Source organism: Saccostrea echinata, unplaced genomic scaffold (assembly GCF_033153115.1).
Source record: "Saccostrea echinata isolate AGI-Se365-2 ecotype Australia unplaced genomic scaffold, CSIRO_AGI_Sech_v1 ptg000036l, whole genome shotgun sequence".
Taxonomy (NCBI): Eukaryota; Metazoa; Mollusca; class Bivalvia; order Ostreida; family Ostreidae; genus Saccostrea; species Saccostrea echinata.
In genome coordinates this window covers 2,180,527-2,206,065 of record NW_026889785.1, presented here as the reverse complement: position 1 = coordinate 2,206,065, position 25,539 = coordinate 2,180,527, and the positions used below count along the sequence as shown (strand labels likewise).

The 25,539-nt window shown below is 33.4% G+C and overlaps 1 protein-coding gene across 1 annotated transcript; it reads left to right on the top strand.

Annotated features, from left to right (window-relative positions):
* The first annotated feature begins 1,343 nt into the window (after positions 1-1,343).
* On the top strand, positions 1,344-12,999 carry LOC133199848 (uncharacterized). Its single transcript, XM_061335669.1, has 6 exons — positions 1,344-1,350; positions 1,786-2,067; positions 4,128-4,688; positions 5,338-5,442; positions 5,744-5,784; positions 12,928-12,999. The coding sequence occupies exons 1-6, from the start codon at positions 1,344-1,346 to the stop codon at positions 12,997-12,999; spliced, it is 1,068 nt and encodes a 355-aa protein (XP_061191653.1).
* The last annotated feature ends 12,540 nt before the right edge of the window (positions 13,000-25,539 follow it).

Genomic DNA, 25,539 nt, shown 5'->3' with positions numbered 1-25,539 from the left:
AGGGAATATTCCGAGAAAAAAATGTAATTATGATGCAATACTTGATGAGAAGCATAAAACGCCCTGATCTTGAGCTTAAATGCGTGGAATACGCAACAAAGGACAAACAAGCATTGTGCTACTTTGAGGAAACCAAAATCCCAGATAAAGATTAATGTTTAACTATGGATTTATGTTGTGGTAAAAAGAGCAATCAAGGAAATTGATTGTTATCGTTTTACCGCAAGAGATTTAAAAACCTTAACACTTATCATCGTTTTTTTCTTAACACTTATCAACGTTTTTTTTCTTAAATGGACAAGATGTAGATTAGTTTGTTTCATCCGAGTTAACAATAATGACAATTTATATAAAATGTTACTTTTGAAACTTGGACGAACTCTTGGACCAATTTAAAAATCAAATATTTATATCTATTTTATCACCTTTTCTTAAGTCTATCGATTCGTTTGTGAGGAAAAATCTTTCTTCCTATTACTAAAAAGTAAGGAGTACCTGGTTGAAACAAATTTCACTGACTTGACAACAGTGTTGTTAATTGATTTGAAACTTTTATTGTCTTTAAAATTTTTTGGTTTATTTATTTTTTTTTTAATTTTTTTAATTAAACCTTTTAAAAAATATATTATCAATGTTAAAATCATCTTAAACAGAGATAAGTAATTGAATTATTTTATTCCAAAACGGAATAGAAAAAAAATAAATGTAATATTTTATTTGTCTGAATGCGCTGTAACCGCTACATTGAGGGAGCCGAGGCATCAATATACTGGCCGTAAATTACATTTCTATAAATGCGAGTGAATCCTGAGAGCAATGTCCAATTGACTAGTTTATTTAGGAAACATGGCCCTAGAGTAGTTTTCCCAAAAGGGGTAGTATTACTTTAGAGCAAATCTTTTGGGGGTGGCGGGGGTATGCTCTAAAGTGAGGCTTCCCCCTTGGAAGTGAGGCTTCCCCCTTGGAAAAGCAAACAATGTAAGCAAATATGCAGAGAAAAAAGGACAACTCTGAAATATATACCTGCAATATGTTGAATGTACACTCGCAAACATATCATAGTCAATCATTGTTTGTCATAGTCGATCACTGTTGGGCATAGTCGATCGCTGTTTGGCATAGTCAATCACAGTTTGTCATAGTCGATCACTGTTTGTCAAAGTCAATCACTGTTTGTCATAGTCAATCATTGTTTGTCATAGTCCATCACTGTTTGTCATAGTCGATCACTGTTTGGCATAATCAATCACTGTTTGTTCATAGTCGATCACTGTTTGGCATAATCAATCACTGTTTGTCTTAGTCAATCACTGTTTGTCATAGTCAATCACTGTTTGTAAGGGATGGATGGTAAAAGTCTCAGCACGCTTGATGATGAACCTGTGATGTGACGTTCCGTATAGGGTGATACTATCTATCTCGATGTACGAATGAACCGATAAATACACCAGCCAACACAATACCAAACCCGACCATAAATAAACTTAAGTGATATTATATAAGGATTGTAATTTGATGAAGTCAACAATCGAGTTTTCTTTCAAAAATGTCTTATGTTAATACTCAAATTTCCAAAACTTTATTTTTTAACCTTCTAAACAAATCCGGTAGTATGAAAAAATTACCTTTTTTATGTTTGATCAAAGATTGATAATTTTATTCCAGGAAAAACAGCCAGAGTGAGACACTTAAGTCAATATCGAACGTTAATATGAATTTGATTATGTTAAAAACATTTTTTTTCATCAAATGATTTTTTTTAAAGTTGTACTTTCTTTTTGACAGGAGATGGATGCAAGAACGTTAAGCTGCACGTAGTAGAGGACATAGAAACATTCACAGATATAGAGTCATTGTTAGCGACAGTGGCAGCTATAGCTAGATGTGACAAAGACTCTATAAAACTGGTTGGATTGCAACCTGAGAGTAGTTTCATCATTGTAATATCAATGAAAGAATGTTTTGCACGAAGACTTGGACAAACAGGTCCGCATCAACTTTCTGGATTGTTACAATACAATGTAGATTGGATTAAAATTGAGAACAATCTTATAAACATTCCACAAGGTACGTTGACAGTTTCTACAAATGCACCTAGTTAATAAACTGTTAATATTTTTGAAGGATTACTTCTTTGAAATGATTTAATGAGAATTTTTAAGTAGTTGCAAAACATTACAAGTAAGCGTTGAGTTCTTTTTTCACAAAAAAACAAACAAACAAACAAACAAAAAAGTCTTTTCTTCTAGTTTTTAATAATGCAATATGAAGATAACGAACAGTATTCAATCTCGAAAGTCCAAGGAAACGATACAAATTTGGAGCAGAGCAAACACAGACCTCAAAATCTAGAGGTGGGATCAGGTGCCATGGAGGAGTGAACATCCCCTGCCGACCGGTCACACCCGCCGTGTGCTCCTTGTCATGAATGGGAAAAAAACGAAAAAAATTGTAGACAGTTCGTTGTATAATAATACAGGTAGTAACAAGTAGTATGAAAAACGTCAGTCAGCATTTGACTCATTGATAGGTTGTATGTGCTGACAAGGTCATTGTATCGACCATATAACTTGCGAAAAGATGACTGCAAATGAGACTGTTGATATCCCTGTTTCATCAACTTGTTTGTCAATAGCTTGCCTCGTTTTAGAAATTGTTCATACGTAGAGCATGCTCTTGCGAATCAACTTAGAGACATAAACCCCATATGCAGGTGATAAGGGTATGTTGCTACATAAGTAAAAATATATGAAATATGCAATTACATGCTCTTAAGATTCCAATTTAACTATACTATCATGATAGTACAAACATGCGTTTATATGGAAGCAGCCTTATGTGGATAACATTCATCATTCCATGCTTATACTTTGACATAATTGGATTTTTGAGAATTCATGAGATAGTAGACCTAAAATGCTTCACGCCTGCATATTCATCATAAGGGCTAATGCCCTTAATTAAATATGCCGGCGTAAAGTGTACTTCTATGTCCTCATCAAATCTCAAAACTTAAATTGACTTCTTAAGGGGGCCGACTGGGGTTTTCATTGCGCAAGACTTCGCGAAGCATAGTAAAATAAAGCGTATTCACATTTTAAAGCAACTATTTTTACATGATTTACAAAATTTAACAAAATTAAGAAATCTCTCAGGTTAAAAAATCTAATTACGTTTTATAATAAGTAATTTTTTAAACGATTCTCAAATGGTTAGTAGACAGACGTCGTAATAGTGTGTTTTTGACGTTATGAATAACGGAAGTTCTTTAAGAGGGGTCATTAATTATGTCATAAAATAAAGAATATAAAATAGATGCTCTTGAAATTGTTAACAAAGGAAATTGAGAATCTCACAATTATTTCTATCATTATGTATATAAGTCTGTGGTATCTGTCTATCCATAAAACCAGGAAAATATCATGAATATTGACATTTTGAGATGCCCCCTTTGGAAACCAGACGATAGAATTTTGTGTTTCTTTCATAAATTGTACAATATAGTATTACTCATCAAGTATAATTTGAGCAAAAAGTCTATAGTAGCATTTGTATAATTGGCTCCGAAGTGCGAACAAATAGTATTTTCCTATATAATCCTATAGTAAATGTACCTATATTTTGAGATGTTCCCTAAAAAATATCCAGACGGTAGATTTTCACTAAACTTGACATGTATACTGAAGTTAATGTAAGGTACATCTGGTACAAAATTAAAGAGTTTCTTTATAGTTCTCTATAGCAGTTTTCACACAATAAAACCCCAGTCGGCTCCCTTAAATGATCAGAAGAAATACACGATAACTATTATTAGAATTGGCGAAATTGGTTAAGGAATCACTGTATAGTTTGTTACTTGGGCATTAATGACACTTGGCCGTTCACTTGGCAAAATTTATATTCAGTTTTAATTGTCGAAAAATCTACAAAAAATGCACTTATACGTAAATGCATTTTATTTGAAAAAATATATTTGTTTTATTTTTATGATTTTTTTTGTGTGTGTTCCTTGTTCAATGACAGAGAGTATACTTAAAAAATACACGTATTGTCTTGTTCATGTTTTTTAGGAGGGTATAAAACTCCTCTTAAAGTTCCTGATGTTTTTATTGCAGCCTATAGTTTAGGACTACAAAAAATGGACATTGAAGGACAGAATTCCTATGAATCCCAAGACCAAAACGTTTTATCTGGTCCCTGTACAAACCTGTTTCGTAAAATCCTTCGAAAACATGTCCTAGAAGATTTCATAAAAAGGATCCAAAAGTCCATAGATCAGCTGTTGCCTTTTTTAACTGTTGATCCACAGAGTTTGCTTTATCCCGAGAAAGGATCATTCTCCTGGAGTTACAAACATTTAGATTTGCCTCTTATATACATTTTATTCCAAAATATTTGTATCATAGAACCCCATGGAAGGGGATGGGGTCAAACACCAGATCCATCGGACACTTCAATGGCAGCCTGTATTGACAGTATTATGGAAATTCACAGAGAATACTTTTTTAATCCTCCCCTTTGTTTGGAGCAATCAGGTTTTGATCGAATCTTAAAAAGAATTTTAAAACTTTTGGAAACTATTGAGGAAGGACTTGAAAATCCAAAAATGGATACCAACATAAAAGAAATGGAAAGAACAGACAAAGAAAAAATGGAAAAAGAAGAAATCCCTCGAGAAAAATTCAAAGGTAAGAGTATGCAACATGTTGACATGAAGAATTTGATTTCTAATTGGTTTCTAATTTGAGTGAAGTTGATATTAAAAAGATGCCAGAGTTTCTCATTGACAACATTTATGAAGTTTTCAGAGACCAGGTCTCCCAACAAACTGTTGGAATTTCGATGGGCGCTAATAGTGCTCCTTTATTAGCCAATCTGCTTTTTATTTCTATGGCAGTATTTATTTAAAAACCTGTTGTGAAATATATGGAGATAACGAACAGTTTTAAAGATCAAAAGTTCATTTAAACAATGCAAATTGGATGAATGAAATATATGAAGATAACAAACAGTATTCAGGCTCAAAAGTCCATCAAACAAAAGAGCAAACATGGACCTCCAAAACATCAGAGGTGGGATCAGGTGCCATGCAGGAGTGAGCATCCGCTGCCGACCGGTCACACCCGCCGTGTACTCTTTTCCAGATAGAATGAGAAGAAGAAAAAACTTTATGTTTCCTACAACTTAACATTCAGACATATATCGACGACGTTTTTCTCAATTAACAATAGTTACTTCCATTCAAATGCTGCCTTGATATATCCCAGAGAATTCTAAATTACAAACACTTCAGTGTCTGTCATATGTTTTTCATATTTGGTGTTTTACTGACTATAGACGATAATGATAGAGGCCAACTAACAGCTAAATTGTTTGAGAAAATAGACAACTTCAGCTTTTTCATCATTAGTATAATTACCGTTTCAAAAATTCAGGGAAGAGGTAATGTAATTGTTTAAAAAACAATTATAGAATTGCTAAATCTTCTATTTGAATCTAAAACAAAAATTTGGAGTTAGATTTCATAGATCAAGTAATTGAGGCTATAAATTAAATTTTAAAGAAAAACATTTTTCAACAGTTATTGTGAATGTATGCATTGTGTATGATTTCTTTAAGACAACGAAGGGTAAAAAATGGCCTCATCTAAAAAAAAAGTAATGACATTTTGATTACAGATAGTGCAGACTATAAGCTTTTTATGTCTGTTTTTTTAAAAATACTATTTTACTTTTTCTTTAAGAGGTTCTACAGTATGACATTGTTTTACAAGAAAATTGTAAGGTGAATGTCATAATATGTATAATGTTACGTAAAGTCACGTTACGACAAAGGTCGATTAAATTATATTTAATATTAAGTAGATTTTTTTTTAGTAAAATTATTTCAAAAATATAAATGCCATCTTATTGTGTAAAAATAACTTGAAATTCGGTGATTAAGAATATATATTTATCATTTCAACATCAGAATCAGTTTAAGAAAATGTTTTTAATAAGTACATTAGAAAGGTGCTGATCTAATTTTGGAGTAAATATTTATGCGAATTTTACTGGTGCATACTGAATACCCTTAAATAGAAATTCTAATTATATTTTGAAAATAAAAATGCATAATGCACATCCAGAGTTTCTGATCGTCATTTCTAAAAAGCAATTTATTATTTCGTAGAAAATATATGATTTCAAAGTGTATGGAATTATAGTTGCGAAAATGGGATCAGTTGCCTAGGAGGAGTATACATAACCTTCAGTCGGTCACACCCGCCTTGTATTGATCAGGTAGACAGAATATTCGGTAGTCAAATTCAGTGTAAAATGAAATGCCTTACAGTAGGTATGAAACACGTCCCAATGAAAGGTTATAGTTGCTAACAAGGTTATTAAAACGACCATAGATTTTACAAAATGCTTTCTTTAAAGATGTTGAAATACCTGTAACATCAACGTATCTTTCAGTAGCCTGTTTGTTTTAAAAATTGACCGTACTCGGATGTATAATTATATGTGGATTTTCCGCACACAATATTCTTTCCACCTGCGCTTTCCGTGTACAGGTGAAGAATAAAGCTGCTAAACAAATCGACATCGTTCATAGCAAATGCCATTAATAATAATAATTAATTTTATATAGCGCCTTATCTTATGTGAACTCTAAAGCGCTTTACATAGATATAACAATCTACATAATAAAAGGAAGACTAAAACAATCTTACGTCACCTATAAAATAGTAAGACATTCTGAAAATACAGTCACGTTGATATTAAAACAAGCCATACGTATATACACTTTCCACTTCAAGTAAAGGCTTTTTTTAAAAGATGAGACTTAAGTTCCCTTTTAAAAACTTCCAATTTGTGAACTTGTCGAAGTTCTACTGGCAGCTGATTCCAAAGTGTTGAAGCAACTCTATCGAATCTACGATCACCGTATGTTTTTGATCGGACTCGAGGCACAACCATCTTGTTTGACGAAACCGAGCGAAGTGACCTGGCGGGTCTGTATTCGCAAACTAGTTCAGAAAGATAAGTCGGTGCCAAACCATGAAGTGCTTTGAAAACATAGACACATAGTTTGTATTGCACTCTATATTTGACAGGAAGCCAATGAAGCTCAACAAGTATGGGCTGAATATGTTCACGCTTGCCTGTCCTAGTAATAAGTTTAGCAGCCGTGTTCTGAACCCTCTGCAATTTGCATATATATGTGCTATTTATGTTGAATAAGAGCGCATTACCATAGTCCAATCGTGACGTCACCAGAGAGTGGACAAGTGTTTTACATGCCCCATCCGTAGGAAAATATCTAATGCGTCCTATTTTGCGAATCTGCGAGTAGCATGCCCTTGAAACAGCATTACATTGCTTTTCAAAAGATAGGATTCGATCGAAAAATGCACCGAGATTTTTGAAATTCGGAACACTGTGAATGATTTTTTTCTCCAAACGATAAGCTGAATTCGGTCATGGTTTTGATTCGACTCAAATACAATAAGATCAGTTTTATCCTCGTTTAATTTCAGCATGTTACTAGGCATCCATGACTTGATTTCATTCAGACAGCATGCTAACCGAGAAGACACATTCAGCCAGGTCTCAGTTGGTTCTACTACTAGATAAACTTGCGTATCATCGGCGTATACGTGGTACCTCATACCATGACGCAAGCAAATCTCGGTAAGCGGACGAGAAAAAATACAGTATATTTTAGGCCCCAACACTGAGCCTTGAGGTACACCGATATTTAATGGTAATGGATCGGAAATTTCGGAACCAACTGATATGCGTTGCGTTCTTTGACTCATGTATGACTTGATCCACAAAAGAGCGTTCTCTGTTATACCAAAAGTGTGTGCAAGCCGTTTGTACAAGATGCAATGGTCAATGACGTCGAAGGCTGCCGAAAGATCCAACATAACTAGAACTGCACAACTGTTGTTGTCCAGCGCAGCAGCAATGTCGTGATGAACACGAAGTAGGGCTGTCTCAGTGGAATGGTATTTCCTGTAAGCGGACTGAAGGTCATCGTTAAAACGGTTTTGTTCTAGATGACGATCAATTTGAATGGCGACGACCTTTTCCAAAACTTTTGATATGAAAGGCAAGTTCGAGACAGGTCGATAATTTTTGAAACATCTTTTATCCAAAACCTGGTTTTTTTTTTTAAAAGTGATTCAAAAATTAAGCCCCATCAACATATCATTTTTGATTCATTTTGTAATACGGATGAAATAATGCCACCCTTTCATGCCAATCATTAATATTGCGTCGTAAAATCGCCAGTTTAATGCGGGAAGAAACCACTGTTTAACAGACCTTCAAGAGATTGCATTTCCTTCCAAATGCATTTAGATTTATTGGTCATTTCTCTTAAGTTCTTAAGTCTTCTTAAGTTTAATCAGAGTAGAATAACATGGCGAAGACGTGTATCAATTACCAAAACCAGTTAATTTTGTGAGGGCAACAAATATTCCCTTCAAGGATTCCCAATGCTTTCAATACTTTACATGAATCGCCAAGCCATGCCATGAATCTTGAGCATATGTCGAAGTTAGCTGAACCAGCAGACAGAAAGATATGAAAGTAATGTGTAACGCCTAATTTTTGCTTTGGTATGACTTTACATTTATACATATTGACAGTAGATTATTATTTACTGGGGTTCTTGAATAATTGATTGATTGATTTTGCTTTATGTCCCATTCGAGAATTGTTCACTCATATAGAGTCGTCACAATTGAAAAGATTCAAATTTATACCTTTACTTAGCACTGAGTGCCATTGAGCAGTGAGGGATCTTTATCGTGCCAATGCCTGTCGTGACACGGGGCCTCGGTTTTTATGGTCTCATCCGAAGGACCCGCAACTTTCACTTCAAAGTGCCGAGGGCTTGGCGAAGGAACAGTTGCTACCTATCTTTGTATCGACTTAGGTCAGTCGCGACCGTGATTTGAACACACGACGACCTTCCGATCACGGAGCGAGCGATCTACTGACTGAGCTACCGTGACGGCAGGTTCTTGAATGTACATTTGTCCTAATTTTGCATAGGAACATATAGGAAAATTTCTTCTCAAAAACAGAATATCATGTTTAGTCATTTTGATATATAAGCATCCTCAGGTAGTGTGGATTCAATTTTGTTCAAATGATGACTTTGGGGGTAGGGTGGATTCAAGTTTTTCAATTGATGACCCCTGAGATAATGAGGAGCTACACTGGGGGATCAAATTTTTACAAAGGAATATATAAGCAATTTTATTAAAAAAATCTTCTCAATTACAACAAAGCCGTTTGTTATGTTGACATAAAAGCATCATCAGGAAGTTTAAAATTCACCCCCCCCCCCCGTAATCTTTTCAGTACTGAACTGATTTGTGCTTTTGGCTACCCAATGTGCTCAGGTGAGCAATGTGGCCCATGAGCTTCTTGATTTCTTCTCATGAGTTGAAATGTTTTGCTTCATGGGAATATGAAAAACAAGTCTGCTAATACGGGAGCACAATGTGCTTGCTAGGAGTTCTGCTTTCAAAGACTACATAGATATTATTAGGAATGAATGTGAGTGAGAAAGTGTACAAGCGAACGGTTACGCGGGTACGTTAAGGCAGTACACAGATCATATTTCGGCGAATTTAGACTTTTTTCGTTAAATGTAACATTAATAAATCGGAAAACCATAGATAAAACATTTACTATTATTATCCATTGTATAGACGTCATTGAATCTGAGGCTAAAAGAAGCACTCCACTACGACGTCATCACGTGACGTCTATAAATAGAAAAATTACCTTAATGAAAAAGTGAAAAGTTCAACACTACCCCGGGGATAATTCATTTCTTTTTGTGAAAATAATTATGTAAAAACATCACTGGACCATGAAAAGTGCTGCTAGAATCCTACTCTCCAAACACAGAAAAAATTATTCCAAAGTTTTGCATGAAACCTTACCAAAATTTTACATTTTATACATACGATCAAGGAATTGGCATCAATTTATGCTAACCACACGATTCTAGCAGCACTTTCCAAGTACTTAAGAATACAAGCTTTCGATACAAACAAAAATTATGTTTCACAGTATGCGGCGTAGTGCTGAGCTTTTGCATCTTTGTTGTTATAGAGCGACAGAGGAAAGGCTGATCGGGATTTCAAAGCACTATGTCTGTTCATTATAAGAAAACATGATAAGAGTATATCAGCGTATCTGATTCTTAATCTTTAATTCCTTATGAATCACACATAACATTCAATGAATATGCTTTAAAACTCCCATTTCATATATTTGTTTTCATGATTTCTCATCACATTTCATTTTCACTCGGCAAATATTTGATCAATAGTTATGACGTTATGGGTTTGGTATTTAACCCCCGTGATAAATACTTAGCTATTTATACCACCCAAGACCGACAAGATTTAGTTTATATTATGTTTTTGAGTGATTCCATTTATTTCTTGGATCTGAAATTAAACTTTAAATATAGATATTAAGAAATCATTATTTCTAAAGATCACGTCATACAGCTTACTATGACGTCACATTGTAAAGGCAAGTAGGATATCTCTGGGTGTAGCCTTAACATACCCGCGTATGTTAAAAAAAAACAAACAAGTTTTGTACTTGATACACTGAACTGTTTTTTTGTATTCAGATGAGAAAAACTTTTATTTTTATATTGTAAAAAAATTTCACAATACAATTATTTTTTCTTGGTTGATCTTAAAAAAGCTTTATAAATAACCCATCCGAATTTTCATTATTTCTTAATAATCCCTTAAAAATTGAACTTACAACCAGGAACACTTTAGAAATTGCTAGCAGTTGACCTTGTTTGTAAACACAACTTATCGTGCGGTCGTATTTTGTTTGACATGTTTCATATAATTTGTTTGGTCATTACATTTATACTAAAGTTGACTATTAATTAAACCCGTATGTCTGATCATTTCATAGGGCTTAGGGCGAATGTGACCTTTAGAATCTAAATTGTTCAAACCATGGTCCCCTGTGGCAGGGTGGGGCCAAAATAAGGAATCCAAGTTTTACATTGAAATATATTGGAAAAAACCTTTAAAAATCTTTTCGAGAACCACTGGGCCAGAAAAGCTGAAACATAAGGAAGCATCCTCGGGTAGTGTAGATCTAAATTATTCAAATCATGGCCGAAGGGGGTAGCTTGGGGACACAATAGGGTATTCAGATTTTACATTGCAATATACAGAAAAAAATCTTTAAAAATCTTCATCTCAAGAACGACTGGGCTAGAAAAGCTGAAACTTGTATGGAAGCATTCTGGGGTAGTGTAAATTCTAAATTGTTCAAATCATGGCCCCCGTGGGGCCACAGTAGGGAATCCAAATTTGACATTGAAACATACAAGAAAAATCTTTTTAAAAAATCTTGTTCTCAAGAACCTGCAAATTTAAACCTAAACTCGGTACTCTGTGCCATTGAGCAATGAGGGCTTTTTTCATGCCAAAACCTGATGAATTATAGGACATCAGTTTATACGGTCTTATTCGAAGGACTGGTCTCCACGTCCCGTAGATTCCCGTGGATTCGAACCCAGCTCCTTCTTTGGCGACTCTACAGCGGACACTCTAACCACTGCGCGACGCGGGCGACTATATGTTTTTACTACCCTGTGTAAATTAACTTGGACGCTATCAATTACCCTCAGATAGCAGCTTTATAACCTTTTGTCAGTTTGGAAATGTCTTTAAATTTCATAATTACACTCATATATTTGAAATTTCTTTTATGTTTTTTCTTTATGAAATATATGGAGATAACGAACAGTATTCAAGCTCAAAAGTCCATTAAACAATACAAAATTGGAGCAGCGCAAACACTGACCTCCAAACATCAGGTGCCATGGAGGAGTGAGCATCCCCTGCCGACCGGTCACAACGGCCGTGTACTCCTTGTCATGATCGGGAAATAACGGAAAAATCCGTCGACAATTCAGTGTGTTAATAATGGGCTAACAATTAGTATGAGAAACGTCAGTCAGCATTTGACTCAATGATAAATTGTATTTGCTGACAAGGTCATTGTATCGACCATAGAACTTACGAAATGAGGACTATAAACGAGACAGCTGATATTCCTGTTTCATCAACTTATTTGTCAATTACCTAATGATCATAAATTCCTCCCTTAAAATGTAGCCTTAAATGTATATCCATCTGTAAGGCTCTTGCTGACTAGTCAGTTTTCTAGTTAGGAAAACAGATTTGCTTAATTTATAATATTTTCCTTCTACGTTTTCAAATTGTGTATATTTCAGAAGAAGGAATTCAACTTTTATAAGCCCGTGTAGAATATTACCTCACCTAATATAATGAACTTTTCTTATCAAAGAATGTCTTGTGTCCATCTGTCATACATTGCCTGTTAATATTTCATATTTTCATATTCTTCTCCAATTTCAAAACTCATTTAAAGCATCCCTGGGTGATTAGGATTTAAATCTGTTCAAACGAATCGCCATGTTCCAATGTTTTTATTGAGGGGGGGGGGTTATTAAGAAAAGATTAGTAAAAAAGTAAGAGCATTTAAAAACCTCCAGCTAAATCACTTAACCATAAAAGAAAAAGCAGGAGTAAAAGTTTCTTCTTTTGACTGTTGGAACACGTCACGTTTGTGCTACAACACCCCTTATTATATTACAAAAGTACAGTAATTTATGATTTTTAAATGCATAAATACATTCTTGATGAATATTCACAGTGTGTATATAATCTGTTCCAGAAAAAAGATGATCAAATATTTGGGGGAAAATAACACACAATATATCAAATGACACACAGATGTACTCTCTAGAAAAGATCTGAAATATATATATTCTCACTTAACATATTAACGTATATAACACTTGCATTTTATATTGATTTTTTGTTGTTGAAATTTTTGTTTACAGGAAGGTGAGATTGATGGGGAGCCAGCTAGACGTGGGGTTTTCCCAAAAACTTTTGTCACCATTAACACATGACGAGAGCTTGGGTAGTTACCAAGTCAGCCAGTATTTACAAAATGGTCTTTCTAAGATTTTTTTGACTTTTTTATTGCGCCTCCATAAAAAATGCTCAAATCGCGTTATATATCTCAAATTATTTAAAGCTAGTTCTGATTATTTTAATTCATTTCAATTAGTACAAGAATTGTTATTTATATCATCCTGCAGATGTAAAAAACCTTACAACTGAGATCTTGGTATTAAAAAAACACACAGCATAACCTCCTCCCAATTAATATTTGTATACACATGTAATGTATGGATTCGTTGTTTTTCCTTTTATTTCTGAGTAGTCGATAAATGTTTTCATCTCTTTAAATCTTTGTAAAATAGCATTATTTTGTTTTATGCCCTCTTCGAAGAACTGTATTGTGTAAAGATTTTATGAAACCGATCACTGTTCGTAATCTCCATTGATAAAACCAAATTTGCATTAAATAATAAATCGTGTTAACTAATGTTCTCATACTTTAAATTACGTCGCGGGTTCGAATCCCACTGTGGGACGTGGAGACCGGTCCAGTGCATTAAGAATTTCTTCTATCCGTGGCAATGCATAGGCATCTTTCTTTGTTCTTTGGTTCAGTTGCCTATAATCTACACACATTCTTAATTTGTTGTCCTTTTTTTCTGACTATTACTATATTACTTGAGAATGGTCCAGTCCTTCGGATAAGACCGAGGTCCCGTGTCGCAGCAGGTGCTGGCACGAAAAAGATCCTCACTACTCAATGACCGTAAGTGTCGAGCATAGGACAAAATTTGCAGCTCTCCACCGGCATGTGAGTGAAAGTTTCTCCATATGAGTGAAAAATTCTCGAGAGGGACGTTAAAAAACATACAAACAAACAAACATACTTTAAAAGTGCAATTAAAACCAGATGTATTGACATTGTGCTATTCCGCTGTTGAAAGATATAACATTTTATAAAGTTGTGTACGAGCATTGTTAACCTATATTGATTGATCCATACATTTTATAGTCTTGAAATCTTGACAATTTTTATGACTACTCCGAGAATGTTCACAGTTGATACAACTTGTCATCGTTAATAATATAAATATAATATTGTGATTTTGTCTTCTTCCCAGTTATTTAGATACTTCATATATTTAAATGTTACCGAAGTCATTTGTATGGATTTTGTAAATAGATATATGTATATACATGTATACAAGTATATAACCTACTAAATATTAGTGTATTTTCAAAATAGACAGTCTTCTGAGTTGAAATATGAGATTTTTTTGATTTAAATTTAAATGTTCATATGTGATTAGGATTACCGTAAATCTGGAAATTTTTACGTCGATTTATTTTTGCGAATCTGGGTTAAAAAGGTGTTGATTAATTTTTACGTTTTAAAATTTTGCGAATTATCATTGGCGCTAAAAATAAAAAGCACTTAACGTTTCATAACAGTTTATAAGTTACGTATGTGAATACAATGAATTACGCATATACATGCAATCTCCTTTCTTTCGCCGGGGTTTCATTATACACGAGAGTAAGTTCTTTATTAAAAATCTGTCGTGCTAAGGATTCATTGTTAGATAAAACAACTGGCCTTTCTTTCTTGGAGAAATAATTTAAAAGAGACCGACTGTCTTTCAAACTATCGGACGATATTGAAGGCACAGGTTATTTTCACGGGTAATTAGCTTGTAGTATAAACATATTTCTTAAAATGACCACTGCTCACCCTGTTCACCGGGTTAAAAAAAAAGACACCCAGCAGGCACGCAACGTTGTATCAACGTGGAAAGTAGGTGGAATATAGGTTGCTACGTTGAACAACTATAGTTCAACGTTGTTTCACCGTTGAGGTTTCAACGTTGAATCATCAACCTATTGACAACGTTGAAATAAAGTTGAAGATGCAACATATTTTCAACGTTGAATGTTCGTCAATATTTCAACGTTGAAACAACGTTGAAGAGTCAACATATTTTCAACGTTAAATATTTTCTGTTATTTTATGTTTGAAACGTTAATATTTTTACGTTGAAACAACATCGAGGATGCAACATATTTTCAACGTTGAAAAAGTGAGGAAAATTTAATGTTGAAACAACGGGTAATGAGCGCCTTATTTTTCAAGGTCAAAATAGTAAGGGTTATCGAACGCTAAATCAGTGTAAATTTTTGCTATATATATATATGCATTGTTAGAAAATATTATGATTATTCACAATAAATGAAATGTATTATGAATTTATTTATTTAGATTTCATTCAAAAGAATTGTGCTTACAGTACTGTAAAAAAATGTTTGATATGAGTTAATATGAAGTATGACATCTATATTCAACTCTCCACTGTAATTGCATGTTTCAAAAAAGTTAATTTGTAAATTAATTCTGAATGCAGTGTTTATGCATAAATGAAAAAGAGAAACTTTTTTTGTGCTAAAGATAAGCTTTTTATAAATAATGACATCTTTATCCAATACTTCACTGTAATTCCATGTTATTATAGAATTAATAAAAATAACAATTTACTCCAAATTAATGTAATCTAATTAAAATTAGACTTCTTAAATCCGCGCCGTATACTCCGCGCAGAATGTATACGGAGCGGAACTAAGAAGTCTGATTTTAATTAGATTGTGCTTTTGTTGCATTTATATGAAAGGAAAAAAAGTAAACTGTATTAGATATATTACTTTAATCTTTCTTATCACAAAATATAAAAACATTAGAATAAACACGTTACAAAAAGGTTTAACAGTTTTCACACTAACAATTAACCCCGGTCAGTTTACATTACTTAGATTCACTCCACAAATTTATCTTCAACGCAGCACAGTTAAGGTTGCAGTAAGGAGGCGGGGCCTAATTTATACGGGAAATGCTTACTATGACATCACACAATAATACAAGTTCATCAAAGTACCACAAAATGAAATGATTTGTTATTTTAAACTTATGAATAGCTTTAAACTACATCAATACTAACTAGTGCATGCATTATTGTCGTTGGTTAAATCCCACACAGCAATATATAAACAATTCACTGATCGCAATGCACTTGTCAATGTGACGTCATATCGGAAAATTTGACGCAGTTTGTATGCAGTGAGAGGCGGATCAAGTTATATTTCTACAATGAAAAATGTATTTTGTAATTAAATAAAATATAAATTGTAGATATATAAGAGGCCATTAACTTGGATGCGATGTCTGTTTTATGATTTTATTCATTTACTTCCCGTACATTCCCTAGACAAGCGATACTGCCGTATATTTGTATGCAGATTCATTGAAGGGTAATAGAAGGGTCGTAATAAATCGATATATTGCAAGGGCATGCCCTCAATGAATTATGACAAGCTTTTACACATAAACTCAAGAAGTATGAAGATATATGAAAGTGCTGCGAACCTGTTGAAATCTTGCAAATGAATTATTTTTATCCCATGTTTACCCCTTTATCCCGTGGATATGACTCATTGAATAAATTTTTCATAATCCACAGTTGTGACGTCACAGTGGTTTTTGCGTTAGCGCGATGAAGTAAAATAAAGTGGAGTCCTATATAAAACAGTGTAAAACATTGGTTGTGAAGTATTAAACATGGGATAAAAAGAATCTCCCATGATTTGTAGTTGGATATGACTTTTATCCAACTCGTTGTGTGTTTTTATCCCCTCGCCAAGGCTTGGGGATAAAAAACACACAACTCGTTGGATAAAAATCATATCCAACTACAAATCATGGGAGATCCTATATATATCTATATTTAATGTATTTGACCAGCAAAATATTCAACATACGGTCTAGAAAATGTAATTTTAGCAATTAGATAGTAGAATCTATATAGGTTCGCAGCACTTTTCACAAACTACAAAGAGTGTTGAAAATAATTATATGTTAAATTCAGATTTTTAACTTGGTTATGCCCTTGCAATATTAGAATTTATAGATGACCTCAATACTTCAGGTATATTTGCTAAAATCAAGTGACTGCCATATCATGTGACAAGTCTTAATAAGAAATCTAATCGTCCTCAACATTTAGTTTTCAACCACATTGCATTTGTCCGATAATAGTAAAGTCCTAAAAAGAAACGCCCATCCTTGTAAAGAATGTATTTTCTATCTAAAAATTCGCCGATATTTTTATTTGGCACCTTAACTGTGCTGCGAAGGTATCAGATAAGGAGTGGTTCTAGCTTAGCTAGTCAGTTTCAGTGTCATGATAACCTTGTTATGCAATTTTCTTGCTGGACAGCGATACAGAGAAGTTGTTTGCAGCTTATCTAGGTCAAAATTTGAATTCAACTGATGGACAAGAAGTGCGCGTCTTCTTGCTGTTCACATATTATGTGTTTTACACGCCATGCACAAGGATTAAGGCTAGATTATCAACTTCTGCTCAGTAAGTATAATTTCCTTTTCATGAATTTAGAAGAAATTTTAGATTTTCTAGTACCCATACATCATTTTATCCCTTTTTTGTTAGCATATTTGTAATCTGCATGTAAAACTTTAATACTTCGCAATTACTAATGGCTTTATCCTTGCAACTTATTTTGAATGGAGACAGTAACCTTACTTACAACCAAAACATTGCAGTATTTAAACTTGTTCATGAATTTATTACATCTACAAAGAGATTTGCATGATATTGTTTCTCTTCTTTTTTTTTTTAAATTGTCAAACTACAGAACCAGCATCTATTAATGTGTTCTTATTAACTTTCACATTTATACATGTATTATTTTTTTTAGTCATATATGTTAAACTGCAAACATATTGTATCATCAGCTCACTTATAATTAATTTTCTACCATTTATTTTATCTTATTTTTATAGATTTCTTTTGAATATACACATGTATATATTTATTTTTTCAATGATATGTAACTAATATTTACTTGTAAATGTATGACATTGACCTTGTATTATGGAGAGGACTTATACAGGCAGTGCCTGTTGTCCAACCTTATATTGTTTAAATTAATTTGCGTGAAATGCACATCCTTAATTCGTGTATTTTTGTGTTTGGTTGATATATATTTGCACATGAAATTAAAATAAAGTATACAAATTAATTGCAGTTGGCCGTAATTAAGGTTCCATCAACCACTGGCGGCTTTGAGACGTAATTGATGCCTGCCCTGATTGGATGAGATCCATCGCCCGTGAAAATTACAAAGGAATGCAACGTTGTGTGTGTACATCTCCATGTTTTTAACATTTTTATCCTCAGTAATAATTATTTATAATCATACTGTTACAGTTATGAATTCTAACCCTAACCCTAACGAGGTTTTGCATTAGAGGATGGAGCTGACGACGAGTCATTTTGTGGGACTTGCATGTAACTTTGCGCGTGATTTAAAATCAATGGATCCGCCACTTTGTGGAACTTAATTTTAGACAGATGCGTGATATGATGAACCTGGATATGATTACTGTGCATGACTTCCTTTTCACTAGGAAGATAAATTTTGTTAAACAGTGATTTATGAGATTCGGTGATTGGATCCTGGATTTATCTTTGTTTTTAAAATACAGTTTAAAATAATTTTACGCAGAATCTTAATACTGAAATACAACTTACGTATTTGGCAACTTGAATAAAAGCTTTTATTGGAAGGTGAAATGTATTTGTTTATAAAGCAAAACTCAGTATGACTTCAACGTGATTTCAACCAAATATCAAGATTTGTACAACCAAAAAATTTCAACCAAACGTCAACCTAATTTCAACCAATGTTCAACCTTTTTTCAATGTTGATATTTGACGTTGAAACAACGTTGAAGTTTAAACGTTGCCTCAACTTTCTTTTGCAACCAAAATTCAACTATAAAGTGCAACGTTGATTCAAAGTTGAATCAACGTTGAAATGCCTGCTGGGTAATGATCATTTGAAATGAGATATAAGTAAAGTTTTTTTTATAATTCTGCCTCTCGTTTTTTAGCTCACCTGAGCCGAAGGCTCAAGTGAGCTTTTCTGATCACATTTTGTCTGTAGTCCGTCTGTCCGTCCGTCTGTCTGTAAACTTTTCACATTTTTGACTTCTTCTCAAGAACAACTGGGCCAATTTCAACCAAACTTGCCACAAAGTATCCTTGGGTAAAGGGAATTCAAGTTTGTTCAAATGAAGGGCCACGCCCTCTTTCAAGGGGAGATTATAAAGAATTAATGAAAAATTAATAGCATCTTTTAAAAATCTTCTTCTCAAGAATCACAAAGCCAGGGAAGATGAAACTCATGTGGAAGCATCCTCAGGTAGTGTAGATTCAAGTTTGTTCAAATCATGACCCCCGGGGGTAGGGCGAGGCCACAATGGAGGATCAAAGTTTTACAAAGAAATATATAGGAAAAATCTTTAAAAATCTTCTTCTCAAGAACAGCAAAGCCCCAATTGATCATATTTATATGGAAGCATCCTCAGGTAGTGTAGATTCAAGTTTGTTCAAATCATCACCCCCTGGGGGTAGGGCGGGGCCACAATGGAGGATCAAAGTTTTACATAGAAATATATAGGAAAAATCTTTAAAAATCTTCTTCTGAAGAACAGCAAAGTCCTAATAAGTCATATTTATATGGAAGCATCTTCAGGTAGTGTAGATTCAAGTTCAAATCATGACCCCCGGCGTTAGGGCGGGGCCACAGTGGAGCATCAAAGTTTTACATAGAAATACATGGGAAAAACCTTTAAAAATTTTCTTCTCAAGAACAGCAAAGCCGTGATGAGTCATATTTATATGGAAGCATCCTCAGGTAGTGTAGATTCAAGTTTGTTCAAATCATGACCCCTGGGGGTAGGGCGGAGCACAATGGAGGATCAAAGTTTTACATAGAAATATATAGAAAAATCTTTAAAAATCTTCTTCTCAATAACAGCAAAGCCCTAATTGGTCATATTGATATGGAAGCATCCTCAGTAGTGTAAATTCAAATTTATTCAAATCATGACCCCCTGGGGGTAGGGCGGGGCCACAATGGAGGATCAAAGTTTCACATAGAAATATAGAGGAAAAATCTTTAAAAATCTTCTTCTCAGGAACAGCAAAGCCCTGATTGATCATATTTATGTGGAAGTATCCTCAGGTAGTGTAGATTCAAGTTTGTTCAGATGTTGACCCCCTGGGGTAGGGTAGGGCCACAATGGAGGATCAGAGTCTGAAATAGAAATATATAGGAAGATTTATTCTGATGAAGAACTGCAAAGCCATGATTAGTCATTTTGATATGGAAGCATCCTCAGATAGTGTAAATTCAATTTTGTTCAAATGATGACCCCTGGGGGTAGGGTGGGGCCCAATAGGGGGATCGAAAGTTTTACAAAAGAACATATAGAAAAAATATTTCTTCTCAAGAACAGAAAAGCTATGTTTAGTCATATTGATATGGAAGCATCCTAGGTAGTGTAGATTCAAGTTTGTTCAAATGATGACCCCCGAGGGTAGGGTGGGGCCACATTGGAGGATCGAAAGTTGTACATAAGAACATATAGAAAAAATATTTCTTCTCAAGAACAGGAAAGCTATGTTTAGTCATATTGATATGGAAGCATCCTCAGGTAGTGTAGATTCAAGTTTGTTCAAATGATAACCCCTAGGATAGGGAGGAGCCACAATGGGGGATCAAATTTATACAAAGAAATATATGCTATCGATACATATAATTATACTCATGTTAACAACCCAAATGCTAGAGACAAACTGATAGAAGTTATGGAGGATCTCCATATTGTTGATTACTATAGGATCTTGAACCCAGATAAAAAAGTGTACACATGGAGAAAAAAAAATCCATGTAGGCAAGGTCGGCTTGATTATATTCTTATATCTGAAGGCTTATCCAACTTAGTAGAAAATTTCACAATAAAACCTGGCTATAGGTCAGATCATTCCATTGTAGTTCTAGAACTAAAGTTCAACTCCTTTGAGAGAGGTTGTGGCCTGTGGAAATTTAATAATAGTTTATTACATGACATGACATATGTTGAAAAAGTTAAACAAGAAATTAAAAAAGTAAAATTGAAATATCTACAAAACACTACATCTACTGATGATGACTATAAATGTATTTATTGTATTGATGATAGTTTACTTCTAGAAGTTCTTCTAATGGAAATAAGGGGAATAACCATTTCATATTCCACATATAAGAAAAAGAAGAGAGATGAACTTGAAAAATCATTAATAGAAGAAATAGAAGATATGGAGTTACAAAATAAAAGCAATACATTTATTTATGAAGATAAAAAAATATCTCTTGAAAATTTAAGAAAAAAAAAAATGCAAGGTCATTTAATAAGAATCACGTGCTAGATGGGTTGAAGAAGGTGAAAAGCCCACAAAATATTTTTGCAACTTAGAATCTCGAAACTACATAAACAAAGTAATAAAAAGGGTTGACATTGATGAAAATAATATTATTATGATCAGTTTGAAATTTTAAACCAAGTTAAAATTTTTTACAAAAATTTATATTCAAATAGAGACTCGGAACTTATTGATTTGAATCTCACTGATATTATTGATCAATCTGAGAGTAAAAAACTTGATGAAAAAACATCTGGTCACTTAGAAAAGGAAATTGTTGAAAGTGAAGTTTTAGATGTTCTGAAAAATATGAAAAATAATAAATCACCTGGAAGTGATGGTTTCACTACTGAATTTTTTAAATTTTTTTGGAAAGACTTAAAATGTTACATTCTAAGAGCAATAAATTGTATTTTCTGTAAGAAAGAATTACCAATTTCACAAAGGCTTGGCATTATTTCTTGCATACCAAAGGGTGACAAACCAAGACAATATTTAAAGAATTGGCGACCAATAACTTTATTGAATGTGTTATATAAACTTATATCTGGGTGCCTAAGTTATAGAATAAAGACTACCTTGGACTTTCTTATTTCAGATACACAATCTGGTTTTATCAAAGGTAGATATATAGGTGAAAATACAAGATTTATTTATGATCTTATGTCATATACTGAGTCAAGAAATATACCAGGTCTCTTAGTTCTTATTGATTTTGAGAAAGCTTTTGACTCAATATCATGGTCTTTCATTTACAAAGTACTGAATTATTTTGGTTTTGGGAATAAATTCATTGATTGGATCAAAATTTTGAATACAAACTTTAAAGCATCTGTCCTACAATGTGGACATTTATCTGAACAAATACATATTCAGAGAGGTTGTAGACAGGGAGATCCTGTTGCACCTTATTTATTTCTCCTCTGTGCTGAAATCCTTGCTATTCTTGTAAAACAAAATAAAGACATTAAAGGCATTATTATTCAGGACAAAGAACACAAAATTTCCCAGTATGCTGATGACACTTCGCTCGCCCTTGATGGTTCACCAAAATCACTTTTTGCTGCTCTTGATACCTTGGATTTTTTTTCACGGTTATCTGGGTTAAAAATAAATAGTACTAAAACAAAAATTATATGGATTGGCTTAAAAAAATTTCAAACCAAGTTTTTCACCATCCAAGATGGAAGTTAGATTGGGGATCAACAACTTTCTCCTTGTTGGGCATTAATTTTTCTGTTGATTTAGAAACAATTACAGACACAAATTATAATATAATTCTACCCAAAATAAAATCTCTGATTCAACAGTGGAATCGACGAATACTAACGCCCATTGGTCGAGTCACTGTTATAAAAACCCTAATTTTACCAAAACTGAATCATTTATTTATTTCTCTTCCTGCACCTAGCATCGACAAAATTTCCTCATTAAATAAAGATATCTTTGAATTTGTATGGAAATCAAAATGTGATAAGGTTAAAAGAACTATAGCTACTCAGGATTACCTAGCTGGAGGTTTAAAGATGGTAAATATTGACAATTTTATAAAATCCTTGAAATGCACTTGGGTCCAAAGACTGTTGATTGCAGGAAAGAAACCATGGTTTGATATATTTTTAGCAGTTAATGGAAATAATGTTATAAAACAGATTTTAGATTTTGGGGACGAATACATCTCTAATGTCATAATGACAAAAAACAATTTATTTTGGTCTGATGTTTTTAGTTCTTGGCAGTATGTTATGAAAAAAGTGGAACATGACATGGATATGAAAAATAAAGCCTGTAATATTCCAATATGGTACAATTCTAACATAAAGATTGAAAATAAGAGTATTTTTATAGAAAATTGGTATCAAAAAGGTGTCAAAACTGTTGGAGATTTTATGTCTGAAGATTGTATTTTTCTTTCAAAGTCTGCTTTTCAACAAAATTTCCATCTTCCTTCTCTAAATGTAATGCAGTACAATAGTGTTATTTGTGCTATTGCAAAATGCTTAAAAAATCTGGCAATTAAGAGAACAAAAATGAAGAAAAGTTGTCTGCCTTATTTACCATTTTATTTTGAATATATTTTGTTAAATGCAAAATGTTCAAAAATTATTTACAATGTCATAAACAAAAATTGTACAAAGCCTACAGCAATTTCAAAGTGGAATTTAGAGTTGTTCCCTCATGGATTGAATGATATATGCACACAAGATGTTTTTCGAGTGTGTTTCAAGACTACAAATGATTCTTCTGTACAGTGGTTTCAATACCGTGGACTTATGGAGATATTTGAGTATGTATATTTATAGAACAACTGCTAAAAGAATTGGTTTTAATATCAAAAATATTATTTTGGGTGAAATACCACTCACTAAAGATAACTTAATTATAAACTTTGTTATATTATACACAAAGCAGTATATTTTTACTTGCTCATTACAGTGTAAAAAGCCAAACCTTCTTGGTCTAATAAATCATTTGAAAATGAAATATAACATTGAGAGATCTGTATCAATTTATAACTCTAAACTGTCAATTTTTGATAAAAAATGGGACTTATGGAAAATAATGTTTGAACCCAGTTGACATGTTTTTGTTTTTGTTTAAAGCCAATTAATCTATTGAATATTATTGAATGTTTTATATCTGTTTTTGATAACTGCATTTTATTATTGGTGAATAATTGATATAGTGAATTCTTTTTAACGCAACCTTCAATCTCCTGTATAATTCCAGTTCAATCCGATATGTGCGAGTGGATGTATGAATGTTTGCGTGTGTAAAAAATCCTTTGTATACTACCTTGTAGATATTTATATGTAACTATATATTGACATGTATACAATGGATAATGTAAAAAAAAAAAAAAAAAAAAAAAAAAAAAAAAAAAAAGAAATATATGGGAATTTTTTTTAAAATCTTCTCAAGTACAACAAAGCCATTTGTTATTTTGACATGGATGCATCATCAGGTAGTTTAAAATTTACCCCCCCCCCCTCCCCTAATCTTTTCAATACTGAACTGATTTGTGCTTTTGTCTAGCCAATGTGCTCAGGTGAGCGATGTGGCCCATGGGCCTCTTGTCATACTTATTGTTAGTCCATTATTTACACACTGATTGTCAAAGGATTCCCCCGTTATTTCCCGATCATGACAAGAAGCAAACAGCGGGTGTGACCGGTCGTCAGGGGATGCTCACTCCTCCATGGCACCTGATCCCGACTCTGATGATAAGCAATAAACACACTCAAACTTCAAAAAATCCTAACCCTTACCCCCAAATCACCACATACTTCATATCAAACAAAGAGTAAAAGTCATCATTTCGCAAGATCTATGGTCTATACCATGACCTTGTCAGCAAGTATAGTCTATCATAAAGTCAAACGCTGACTGATGATTTCCGTTCTTATTGTTTGGTCATTATTTACACATTGAATTGTCTTCGGATTTTTTCCGTTTGCCTAATCAAGAAAATGAGCACACGGCGGGTGTGTCCTGTCTGTAGAGGATGCTCACTCCTCAATGGCACCTGACCCATCTCTTATGTTTTTTGTGGTCCGTGTTTGCTGTGCTCTAAATTTGTATTGTTTCAATGGACTTTTGAGCTCGATTACTGTTCGTTATCTCCATATTTCATTTCAATAAATAAACACACCTACAGATAACAAACAGGATAAAACAATTGCATATTATAATATTTAGTTGCTCTGTATAGTATACTGTTGATGCTTTTGCTTTTGTGATCGGCATCGGCCGATAACTGTTGACTCCATATGAGGCATCCGGAAAATGTAACTATGCGCACAATGACGCTTTGCTCTACTTTATAACCTATGCACTGACACCTCTTGTGAATCTTTCATAGCATTTAAAGTACTACGGGACGTTATTTTAATGCATTCAGCTTGAGATAATAAACTAATGTTTATCTTTATATGCGTCAAAATTTCATTGTTAAATTAAAGTTTATTCCTTTATTGTTGTTTTGGAAAACAAAAAAAAAATATATATATTCACGTTTCATCGAACTCAGAAAGTGCGACTTATCCTATTATGTCTATAATTATAGAATGTATCTATTGATTTTTGCGCATGACTCATACGTTTTGCGTTTAGTGGGAAACACTATTTTGCTGAACATAATAAAAAATTCTTTTTCCGAAATTAACAAGAAAAGAACCAAGCAGAATACAAGCAAGAGTTCTTAAGTTATTTCCTTCCAACACTTATTTC

Bases quoted from the DNA above. Each gene is read 5' to 3' on its own strand.
- LOC133199848 (XM_061335669.1), top strand. The intron at 5,443-5,743 runs GTAATGTAATTG...TTTTTCTTTAAG, and splicing joins TTCAAAAATTCAGGGAAGAG to AGGTTCTACAGTATGACATT. The intron at 5,785-12,927 runs GTGAATGTCATA...TTTTGTTTACAG, and splicing joins TTTTACAAGAAAATTGTAAG to GAAGGTGAGATTGATGGGGA.